The 12,992-nt window shown below is 32.2% G+C and overlaps 1 protein-coding gene across 2 annotated transcripts in view; it reads right to left on the reverse strand.

Moving 5' to 3' along the window:
* Window positions 1-12,992, reverse strand: part of Epac (Exchange protein directly activated by cAMP) — a 233,089-nt gene that overhangs the window by 105,762 nt on the left and 114,335 nt on the right. The window contains exon 1 of one of the 2 annotated variants that reach the window (XM_085958430.1): window positions 7,979-8,016. The exons of the other annotated variant lie outside the window; for it this stretch is intronic. Coding sequence (XP_085814556.1) covers window positions 7,979-8,005 — 27 coding nt within the window. The 5' untranslated portion in view covers window positions 8,006-8,016. Of the gene's footprint in view, window positions 1-7,978; window positions 8,017-12,992 lie in introns of those variants that run through there. 2 annotated transcript variants of the gene reach the window in all.

Consider the following 12,992-nt stretch of genomic DNA (forward strand, 5'->3'; position numbering starts at 1 on the left):
TCAGTCATTCATTGTGTTATTGTCCCATAAACTTTATGGTTTTATCAAAATATTTTTCTGGTGACTTATGAAATATGAAGGTCATAAAAAACTAAGATTTTCTTGTAAAAGATATATTATATGATCAATTTTTTACCATTTGATTGAGTTTGTTTCGAGTGACTTTTCATATATGAGAGCTATTAGCATAACAAAACATAAAAATGACTATATTATATTTATACAAATTATACATCTAAATATAATAAAATATAGATATGTCTATTTATATATATATATATTTCTTCTTAAAGCGCCCGTGTGGTAAATTACCCGTTTATGAGATCGAGTACGAATTTTTATATTATTTTTCAATTTGTGTTTGGGTCTATAGTGATTAATATATATTTTTTACAAGAATACGCAATACAATAGAGATCGCAAAGCTAATTAAATGACAGTTGGTTTAGATAAATGCTAGACAAATGCAATCATTTAGTTGTACCTAAGGGTCACTAAACGTCTACATTACGACCCTAAAACCCGCTGGATCAACAAAATTATCATATTCAGTGGAAGTACAATTATTATAACAGAGAATAATCAGATATCAATAAGAGTAGAATAAGCTATAGGTAGTTCTAAATCTAGCAATACACCGATTCTGGCTGATAATGATATAGTGGTATAGGTGTTGTGTGTGTGACCAGTGAAACACGTATGAATAGTTTTGATATTATTTATTCGAGTTGAATATATTTTATAAGAATGTTGATTTGGACTTGTGTGCATGACTGTGTAATGTGCGTATTCTCTATCCCGAGACTTACATTGAACTAAGCTCAGGACCTACAGGACCTTCTCGTATTTTGTGTGACATGATAACTCTTAATTCTCTAATTAAATTTTATACAACGAGCATAGAAATTTGCTGTTCAAAAATAGTACAATAATACAATTTAATAATTAGTATAGGCAAATCTAACCACACGAGCGAGGCCGTTCTAACATATTGCTTAACACCCAAAAAGTGACGAATTTGACAAATATATCGCATTTATCACTTTATGTATTCAGGCAGTTAATAATCACTAGAAGTTAACTATCTAACTAAGTGCTATATTTTATCACCTCTTGACTTTTATGTGTTAATTTTTAGAACGAGATAGAGTACATCAATTACATATTGAAAATTGAGATGCAAGATGCGACTATTTTGAAAAATATTCTACGTCACGGATTACGGCCGCTGCCTCAATTTATAGTACCCCGCAAGCTGTCAATTATTAAGTAGCGAGTAGTAACATATTTTTAATGCAATGACATGACTAATAAAATTGTACGTTATGCTCATATGTTCAATTATTGTTTGACGTTTTAATACAAAATTTCGGCGTTCGAGTAGAAAAATCATAGATACGCCTGCACGAGTTTTGCAAATAAGAGACGTATTTCACACGACAGGCATATCAACTTAAATTTTCGCCATGTTACGAAAAACCAATTATGGTAGATAAACGCCTTGTGTATGGAATTGCTTCCATATTAATTTGGACCAATAAAAAAACAGAAAAGTGTTAAAAGTTAAGAATAGTTTTGCAGGTAACCTATAATCATCAACCCGTCTAGCAATGTGGACCCACTTACATATTATACAACCCAACCAACCATTTATTTTCCCGATAAATTACCTTTGGAATTATCGCACAGCCCTTAGCTAATACAACCTTTTATAGGTAAGTTTAAACCCACTGGGTAGTCTATAATTATCACCCCTTCTAGCAATCACTCACATGTATTTCTCTCACAACCCCAACAGGTCATAAACAACCATCGTACATTATGTGTAGAATAGACACTGATCACACGATGCATGCTATCCACCACATAATGGCATCCACACCAAATCAAAATATCAAGTATCAAAAATGGTCAAATAACGACAATCAAAGTGAAAAGTCGATTAATTAAAACGGACTGAGCTCGGACGGGACGCTACATAATATTAATGCGTTCAAATTTCGGTGTTTATCCAATGACAAAATATGGTTACGTTTATATCGCCTGTGGACGTGCATGGCTTTACTGGCAGCAATAGTGTGTATTTTAAACTTTCGTCACAATAACTGTATTCACGTAAAAGTCCTGACTGTCTCTCTAATCTCATTCTTTAAGAGTTAGCGAGTCATTTCATGGTACTATTTCGTACTATTTGACAGCTAGTGAAAATCGGGTTACCTCAAAATTCGTTCATAGTTCGTTTTTTGCCAGCAGGATTGCCACTATCGTTCTACTGCACAGACCAAACAATCGAGACATACTACAGATCGAAAAATTCTCAACTGTCGCATAAAAATTCAGAAGTTTCCGAACTTTTTTGATTCATGCATACAATCCTGCAACTGCAGGATAATGCATGTTTACACGTACATTTTTTTGTTATGGCCGCGATAATACGTACTGTCAGCAGTAAATTCATACAAGTGTAAACGGGATATTAGATTACAACAATTTCTAAATAATATCTTGACACTTGCATAATAAAAATAAGATTCATATTGTATAGGCACGTATTCATTGGTTATTTTAAAATTGGAAACATTGCATTCAATTGCTGAAAATCGTCATTTAGTAAGTACAAGTTGCAGCCGCTAGTGTCCAATATGGCGCTTTCGTCCAAGTTTTCTGGTTAACGGTTCATTTGATGCACTGATTGGTTTCATCGACACGCATTATTCTTTTTTTGAACCACTCGGGTGAACTTCTTTCACGACGATTAATTTAAATGGTGGACACTGGTGCCATCCCACAACGACTTCTGGCTGTTAGATACGTCCCATTTCTTTAAGATTATCTGAGATGAGTTTCATTTATAAAATCCAAAACAAATTAACATTGATTCTGCATCTTAAATTTACTTTTTTGTCGATAAAAACATAGATTCCATCCATACTTATGCGTATTTAACGTAATCATCAAACCCATAGCTATTTTAAAAATAAATGACACCTAATTTATTTATTTCTACTCTTATTCGTTCATTGTTTCATTTACAAAATATTTAAATGTATTTTTATTATTACGAGATTTTGGTATAATCATTGTAGTATATACTATAGCTTAAATTTAATATGAACTTGCTTACAAATCCAACAATATTTTGATGACACAATAATACGTAAATTTAACAATTTCAGTATGTAAATGTAAAATATTTTTTTGGATAATTGACTGTTCTTTGGGTGTGTTCTCCAAAAATAAATAAATATTTTTAAATAAGTATGCTATATTTTATTAAACAAAACTAATGCAATTTCTTAGCTGAACAAACGTGTTTATAAAATCGTGAATATACGGTAAATGTATGCGTTATTTTTACTAGGTTTTTCCACAAAATTTATTCTGGATAAACATTACACCTATTCGTATTGTAAATTGATATTAAAAATATAAGGTTGTAGATAGATATGTTTTTTTTTGTATTATAAAAAAGTAATTTATTATATTAAACTTATAATATAATATATATAATTACTCAGCAAAGTTGAGAATAGAATTGTTATATTTAAAATATGACTCAAATTCGTAAATATTTTCGCCAAAATGAAACTTTGTCTTACAAGGGAATGGTTTTCCCTTGCGGTATTTAATTAGTATAAGTTTTCACTTACTGCTAGTGTGTTTTCCATTTTTCAAACGTAATAACGTACCTGATTTATATCAAGTACTAAACCCAAAATAATGAATACAGGTTAATAATTAGTAATACGTATGCATAAAATATAATTGGTGAATGATTTTGAATTTTCATGGCAATGGCGGTTGTGTAGGTCTTAATTTATTCGAGAGGAGATTATTTTGTTTGCTTGAAATAGTGTTGTAATGTATTTCAAAATAGACTATGTCGAACTTGGTTATTACGAGGAAGATGGGACCAACTGAATTTGCTCGTTATAAGCGTTACTCGTTATATCAGAGAATAGGTGTTTTTAAATGAGCGGTCACATTACGCAAAAAGTCGAAAATAAAAAATCTGAAAACCATCGTAAAAATCCCCGAAACAAGCATGGCATTCATAAACTACAAAAGAAGTTGTTTATTGTAATGAACGCTGGTAGGTACCTACGGACTTCACAAACCTTGGATTTTTCAACCATATGCGTGGATATCTTTTTATTTTTGTCGGCGAAACACCAATAAGGTGGATACACTTAACTAGTGTCATTAACGTAATCCGACCCTGGCGGCATCCTGTCCGATCGGATATTATTACTTAAGGTCGAAATGTTTTTAAACGATCGACATATTAACAGTATTTTAGCTCGGTAAATCCAATAAGTTGCTCGTTATAACAGTGAATAAATGTAAGTAGAAAATCATAAACCAAAATGTCAATGAATGTTTCCTCATTACATCCGAGATCTCGCTATGTCCGAGATCGTAATAACCGAGTTCGACTGTAGTTGAAATGGTTGATATTATATATTACTTGCTGAAGTACCTGGCTTCGCACAGGGTCGCTTCGTGGTTATATTTATCAAATCATTTATTAAAAAATAATAAGAGGTAATTATTTTTTTAATATCAAAATATCTGTGTAATACAATATGGCAATATGAAAATAATTCTAATAGGAGTAAAAGTCAAACAAAAGAACACTAAATTAAAATCGAATCCAAAATATGCAAACGTTATTAATGTTATTAATATGTAGTACAATGAACAATAAGTGCCCACCACCACCCGTCATATTATTTGCACAGCGTAGTAAAAAAAAAAAATCAAAATTGGATGGAACAAACAAACAATAAACTTTTTATTTTATATAATACTAATTTAGAAACCTTTGCAGGTGTGCGCACAACAACTGACAAAAGTTTCATCGCAATCGGTTGAATGGTATATGAACGCATACGAATAGAAGAAGATGATGATTTTCTAATTCATAAATCTTTGTAGGCATGCGCATGACAACTTACCAAAGTTTCATTGCAATCGGATGAATGGTATAGGAACGCATACGAATAGAGGAAGAAAAAGATGGTTGTACTAATTCAGAAACCTTTGCAGGTGTGCGCACAACAACTGACAAAAGTTTCATCCCAATCGAATGAATGGTATAGGAACGCATACGAATAAAATAAAATATAATGAAGAAGAAGAAGAAGATGATAATTTTTCTAATTCAAAAACCTTCACGGGTGTGCATAAAACCACTTACCAAAATTTCATCGCAATCGGATGAATGGTATAGGAACGCATACGGGACAGACAGACAGACATTCATTTTTATATATAAAATATAGCCTATACTCTTCGCGCAAGTGCAAGCATTTAGTTGACAAAATTTTATCGCAATCGGATGAACAGTATGGCAGCGCATAAAATACGAACAAACAAACAAATATTGTTTTTTATATTATAGATGTGATAGGTATAGAATATTATTTAAAAGTAATAGTAATTTTATCTATAATAAATCTATAATAATAATACAATTTATAAAATCATGATTAATAGAAAATATGAACATATTTTTGAAAACGTGTCTTAAAATAAACACTCCTGAAGTACGTATTACGTTAAAATATATGGGATATTTTAATCTGCTGGTTTATCTGGCTTAAGCTTTGCGTAATAATGAATAACCATTTTAAATTACCGCCCTTTATGAACAATATATTTTAATGGATGATAATTGAGACATAAGAGTGTTTACTAATCACGATATAATCTGTAAGTAAATAATAAATAACATTATCCTAATATTTTGGTTTGTTAAATAGTGGATTTTTTGCTTACATAACCAAAGTAATGGCAATTTTTATTGTTATTTTTGTGTTAGGATAAATATTTATTAGTATGCTTTCGTAATGCTGAATATAAGCATACAAATTTTAAGTCATGTTTTAATATTTTTATAATATTTACAATCAAACTCATGAAAAATTCTACGCAGAGTTGACGTTCTCCTACTAAGTTGGGTGCAGTATCAATGAAAGAATGTTTTTTAGAAGAATGTTCTCATTGAATATTGTGGTAAAAAGTCTGAAGAAATTGCAATAATAGTTCATCTATCGAGAAATTGAAAAAAACGTTGACTATTTCATTGAGAGCTATTATTACGATATTTTGTTATACTCTCACAAGACCCGAAAGACCTCCAAGGTAGAATGCAAGAACTCGCGGATGTCAGTCAAACGGTCGGCCTAAAGATAAACGTCTCAAAGACAAAAGTGATGAGGAACTGTTTTTCGGACCCTGCGATTACCTGTATTAATGGCACCCAACTCGAGCAAGTTAGCAGCTACGTCTATCTCGGACAGCAGGTGTCCATAGACGGAAGCATGCACGATGAAATTGCTCGCAGAACAAAGCTGGGATGGAGTGCTTTCGGATGTCTGAATAGTATCTTTAAGAGTGACCTACCATTATGTCTTAAGCATAGGGTGTTCAACCAATATGCGCTACCCGTGCTCACGTATGGCTGCGAGACGTGGACCCTCAACACGATAGATGTCCAAAGGCTAAGAGTTGCACAGCGAAGCATGGAGAGGTGTATGTTGGGGTTCACGCGAAAGGACCGTAAGAGAAACGAATGGGTTAGGAAACAGACAGGAGTACGCGATGTAATAGACGTTGCTAAACAGCTGAAATGGAGATGGGCGGGGCACATTGCTCGCCAAAAGGAGAGCCGCTGGACAAATGCCAGTGGTACTCAAGCGGCACGAAACGGCCACAGGGTCGGGTCGCCCTAAAAGCCGCTGGATTGACGAACTGGTAAAGTTCGGCGAAAATACGTGGCAGCGAACGACACAGGACCGCGAGAGTTGGAAGAAGTTTGGGGAGGCCTTCATCCAGCAGTGGATTGACCCCGGCTGATGATGATATCAAGAATAAAAAAACGTTTCTTCGATATTCCAAAGAAAATATTGATAACATGAATTTTTTTAAATGTTTGATAGGAATATGAACGAAAACTCGAAAAATAATATTTAGCTTTATGAAAATATACCTATATTTTAATATTATTGAAAATACATACTTTTGATAAACAACAGAAACAAAGTTAAGTGTTAGAAAAAATACTAGATGAAAAAAATTAGATGGCGTAGGATTTTAACTCACATTTTTTACTGTCTGTGTGAATACTATATTCATATACCATATTACAATCTTACCTAAAATCTAATCTGTATTGATTAAAAAATAATTAATATACTACATTTGTTTTTAACTTAACGTGTTTTGTTATATTCATAGGAAACTATACGAAAGTGTTCAGCTTAATCTTTCACTCCTTAATTAAATATATCATAATTATATAAAAACCGCTTTTATTAAACAATTTATTAATTTACATTGACAAACACTTATATGATATGTATGTATATAAAGTAGTCGATGATTTTAATAATGATTATTTTAAGTATCTATGACCTTAATATAAATAAATCGTGTACAAATATAAATATTCCTAAGTAACAATAGATTAACAAATAGAAGATGAATATACATATAGCTAATAAAGAAAAAAAACTGAGGAATATTGAAACAGAATGTGGAGACTTGTCATTTGTAGATCTAATTAATAAGAGAGGTGTTAAATCCCATTCTATAAAACCTTAGCCGCTCCAAATTGTACGATAGATAGGTAATATCCAAATCTATTATAATGATTAAAATGCTCCACAAATACTAAGATGAATTTAAAGCCTAGTTAGTTTAGGTCAGGTTAGGATAATTATAAAAATTTACATAATATAGATAATACATATTATTATATAGTATCAATGAGTAGATCTGTCAGAATTTTGATGTCGGTTGGGACGTTGAAGGGATTCTGACCTACACACGTCACACTGATATATTGCGCACAGTAGCCAAAAATGAAGATAAATAACATAACATACATTCACTATTAAATACAGTATACTAGTACAATAAGATAAGTACGTTTTAATTATTAAACAAACAAACATACAAGCGGTTGACTAACCTTTATGAGGCGAATAACTGAAGGCATATCTCACTACTGATTAGTAGTTAAGAAGATAATCGCTTTTATAACTTTATGACTAAAAAATATGGTATTTTCCTCATATTAAACATCACATTGCAGCTGGGTAAACAGTGCAACAAAACCATTAATATAAAAGATGATTTATTAATTATTGCGATAAGTACACAGTTACCTGAAATGTAATTTGTACAATTATGATGCAAAATCTCTCGCAAAAACAAGATATTAAATTTAGCATCTATAAATTTAAATATATGCAAAAAATAAATATTCCGTTACCAACTAAAAACAGTTGTTTTTTAATATTTTATTATTATTATGTTTTACAGTTATAATTTATATATTTTATTTCATACATGCATCGTTTATGGATAAACTAGAAAAAATATCAGGTGGCAATGCTTTAGTTCGGCAATGGAAAATGATTTGATTAAAATCACATCTAGACTTTATTATTTATTGCCTTACCTTTCCGTTTTCGTATAATTCTTTCTATTTACTCAATATGCTACGAGGGTGGGTCAATAAGTCCTTAGAAAAGCCGACAGGTGGCGCGAATTGTACTGTAAGCGGTTTGTTTTCATGCAGCGGCACTACCGATTCAGTATGCTGCGAAGTTTCAATTAGATCGGTCGGGTTGTTGTGTGTTTCTCGTACATTAAAAAAAAATGGAAAATGGAGAAAATTGAGTTTAGACCTGTTATTAAACATTTTAATATAAAAGGGTTAACAGCAAAGGAAATAAAAAATGAGTTGGATTTAGTTCACGGCATATCTGCTCCTTCACTTGCAACTATTTATAACTGGTTAAATGAATTTAAACGTGGTCGTACATCAACAAAGGATGAACCACGCTCAGGACGTCCTGTAGAGGTGACTACACCAGAAATGATCAATAAAATCCACGATATGGTGTTAAGTGACCAAAGATTAAAGTTGAGTGAGATAATTGAGGTTACAGGGATCTCAAAAGGTAGCGTCATTTCTATTTTACATGACAAATTGGGCATGAAAAATATTTCTGCAAGATGGGTGCCGCGTTTGCTTACAGTCGACAATAAACGCAATAGGGTGGTGGCCTTTAAAGCCCTGTTGTCGCTCATGCAACGCAATCCGGATGAATTTTTTCGTCGCTTTGTGATTGTAGATGAAACATGAATACACCACTATACTTCCGAGACGAAAGAACAGTCAAAGCAGTGGATTGCGAAGGCAAACCATGTCCAAAGAAGGCGAAAACCGTAAAATCAGCTGGTAAGGTTATGGCTACTGTATTTTGGGATGCACGTGAAATTATTTTCGTTGACTATTTGGAAAAAGGAAAAACAATAACAGGGGATTATTATGCATCTTTATTGGACCAGCTAAAAAACAAAATTGAAGAAAAAAGGCCTCATTTAAACGGGAAAAAAATCCTCTTTCATCAGGACAATGCCCGTGTTCACACATGATTACGATCAATGGCTAAAATTGAAGAATTGAAGTTCGAATTGGTCGACCACCTACCGTATTCGCCAGATTTAGCCCCCAGTGACTTTTTCCTTTTCCCAAACTTAAAAAAATGGCTAAGTGGACAACGTTTTTTTTCAAATGAAGAAGTCATCGATCGGACAAATGCTTATTTTGAGGACCTTCCGAAAACTTATTTTTCTGACGGTTTAAAAAATATTGAGAAACGTCTAACCAAGTGTATTGAGCTCCAAGGAGATTATGTTGAGAAATAAAAAAAAATACAAAAATAAAAAGTGTTTTAATGCTTTTTTCTAAGGAATTATTGACCCACCCTCGTAGTACTGTACTTTAATTATTGACCTCATTAAAACAAACGATTCCCTTATTTTTAAAATTTTAGAATTTGTGTTTACCTTATCTGCTCTCACTTTCTCTTACACACACATATCACATTTTTTCTCATGCGAAACAAATATATATATACGGTAATAAATACATTATATCCGCGCAGTGTATATAATATACTCACTTATTACGAAAAAATATATCGAAAAATAAAACTGTAACTTATGTGGCCTTAAATAAATTCTACTTCTCAATTATAATAAATATCACCATTTTCAGAATTAAGTAAATTTGTACGTAATATCTACTAATTACTTCCTAGTATGAGTAATTTTACAACGTTTTTATTAGCTCGTATTCTTATTTGTCCGGTGGTTGTTTATCCAGTACAAATCTTGCAATCGATTTTTAACTAACTTTCCGACTAGCTAGACATTTGAAACTTTTAGAATATATCAGAACACGATTCCAATGCATTCTTTTAATACTTTTAGCCATCTTTAAGTAGAATTAAATTCATTTTAAGTTAATTCTGTTTTGTATGAAAAGTTATTACGGAAAAATACGTAATCCAATCCACTACTATGAGAAATCAAAATGTCATTTCAGTATTCTATATTTATTTGTTTTTTATTTACTTCATATCAAGTACAAGTTTGAGCATATTGAGCATAATAGTTGAACAGAAAATTTAAAAACATTGTAAATAAAAAAATCTTTTTATCTTGTAATTATTTTATAGCATGCCACTTGCCGAAACGAATGTTGTATCTCTTGTTCATGGTGAGAGCATCTGTAACTAATAAATTGGGTTCTTTCAAATATTACAGAATCCCATTTTGTACGTTCATAAAATGTTATGTCAATTTGTTGAACAATCTGTGGAGAGCAAGCGATAAAGATATTCGTGATCGCGAAGTGACAAGCTATGTTGTGGGTACTAAACTATTGAAGTTTCGTGTTATATTTTATAGTGTCTAATACAATAGTACAAGGTCATAGGGTGACAAAAATCATTATCATTACCAGAGATTATAATTCTAGACAGGATTTATAGGATTAGACAAAATCAAGCGTTATTTGACCAAATAAAATATTGTGTCTATCCGCAACAAAATATAAACACTACTATTTGTAGCTAAGTTAGATGGAACTTTTTTTTATTTAGCCTCTTTCCGGCGTCCTAGAAGGCTGCTAAATACTATGAATATAGTGTATACGGAGGAGCTACGGGATGCTGGTATGACCTGAAAGGATGCAAGAAGACGCTTACGCGATTCTCAACCCATTCACACTATTGGTAAGGTTAACAACATATATTGATAATAAAATCGACGATTTTTTTTGCTATTAATATTGTTTTCTTCTTCTTTGGCCATATCCGCCCCTTAATTGGGGCATATGGGCACCACGCGGCGCCTCCAGGAATCCTTGTCGCTCGCCAGTCTTCTTGCTTTGTTACAGGTTACACCAGCATCTCGTAGCCCCGCCGTATAGTAGATAGTATTTAACGGCCTTCCAGGACGCCGGAATCTAGTCGGCTTGAAGAACAGGCAAGCCATGTTGAGGTTCTCTTATATCATCCGCAGCACGTAGCCGAGCCAGTCCAACGTCGCCTCTTCACTTTCAGTGTGATGAGAGACTGCTTGGTACGTTCTCTTATCTCCTCGTTGCTCCTAAAGTCATACCACCGCACACCCAGTATTCGTCGCAAACATCTGTTTTCGAAGCTCAGTATACGGTTGCTCTGAGCCTTCGTAAGGTGCACTGATTTGCTACCGTAAAGCAGCACCGTTAGAATGCAATCGAATTGGCGGCATTTGGTTTTGACCGAGTACAATCGTGAGTCTCAGACATTCCGCATCGAGTTGAATGTTGCTCCAGCCATTCCCATTCGGATAGCGAGCTCTTTCTGCAAAATGCCATCTCCCGTGATGTTATATGTGAATATTGTTACCCTATATAAAAATAGTATTATTATTAGCTAACACAAAATAAATTTAAATATGACTTGGTAAATAAAATTGTTTTTTTTAACAATAAATAATTTATATAATTTTCGAAAATTTTACTAAAATCGTAAACCTTTTCAATAAATTTAACAATTAATAAAACTCTTTGCTTCGAATATAATATCCGCGGAATAGTCGTTAAAACAATCGTTTAACTGGTACTTCATCAAAATTTTATTACATTTCTATAAAAATTCAACGAAACGAAAACTCATAAAGCTTTATGCTAAATTGCCTATTTGACTACTCAAAAGCATGTTGATAAACGGGAAAATTTACGATTTTCGAAGCTTTTTTAACGGTCTGTATCACGAATTTGAGCTTTTAAAGCCACGCTAAAAAGTTGTGAATAAATAAATTCCTAATTTCGACCTTCGTTGAAGAGATATAATATTATTATATATATGGCAAAATGAAATTTCAGTAGTAATTTAATAATAAAGAAATATTTTTCTAATCGGTTGTCATATTTTACACGCTAATAGAATAACCACTTCCAAAAGTTAATCGTAAGTGGTTTCAATCAAATTTAAATTGATTTTAGTTGATTGAAATATTTTATTAATGTAATAAGTTTATTTATTTTCTCTGCAATAGTTATAATATGATTGCTTGGCAATATAGCTATATTATCATCTCATCGGTAAATTATTGTTTATAATAAGAGCGGCAATTTTATTTGACGCAGATCACGCTATCGATCCGTTGAAAGATTTACAAAGTGGTCTCGAAACAGTTCAAACTAGTCATAAAATTATTAAATTTTCCAAAGCATAACGAAATTCCTACAAGTAGCACCATAATATAATCACTTCAACATAAATACGTGCTTGTACACAAAAAATAAGCCACCAATATGATTATGTGCCATTATTGACATTAACAATAATTATTACTTTTAGTCAGAGGATGTGATTCTAGGAAAGATATTTTTACTAGGTACCTATGCTAGTAGTTGGAATTTATTTTAATTTTGATCGTGAATGGTTTCAAAATCAGTCAGTGTCTCGGGCATCCAAGTCTTTCACTAGTCACCGATTAATTATATTAGATCTGGCCAACTTATCATGGATAATGTGTTTATAGTGCAGATACAGCTATACACATTTTTAATAATTAAGAAATTAATTACTAATTTTTATTAAAAGTAATTACTAATTATTAGACTAGCATATTTGTGG

This window comes from Rhyacophila brunnea, unplaced genomic scaffold (genome assembly GCF_057557595.1).
Source record: "Rhyacophila brunnea isolate RB1 unplaced genomic scaffold, BYU_Rbru_1.0 scaffold_7, whole genome shotgun sequence".
Classification (NCBI taxonomy): Eukaryota; Metazoa; Arthropoda; class Insecta; order Trichoptera; family Rhyacophilidae; genus Rhyacophila; species Rhyacophila brunnea.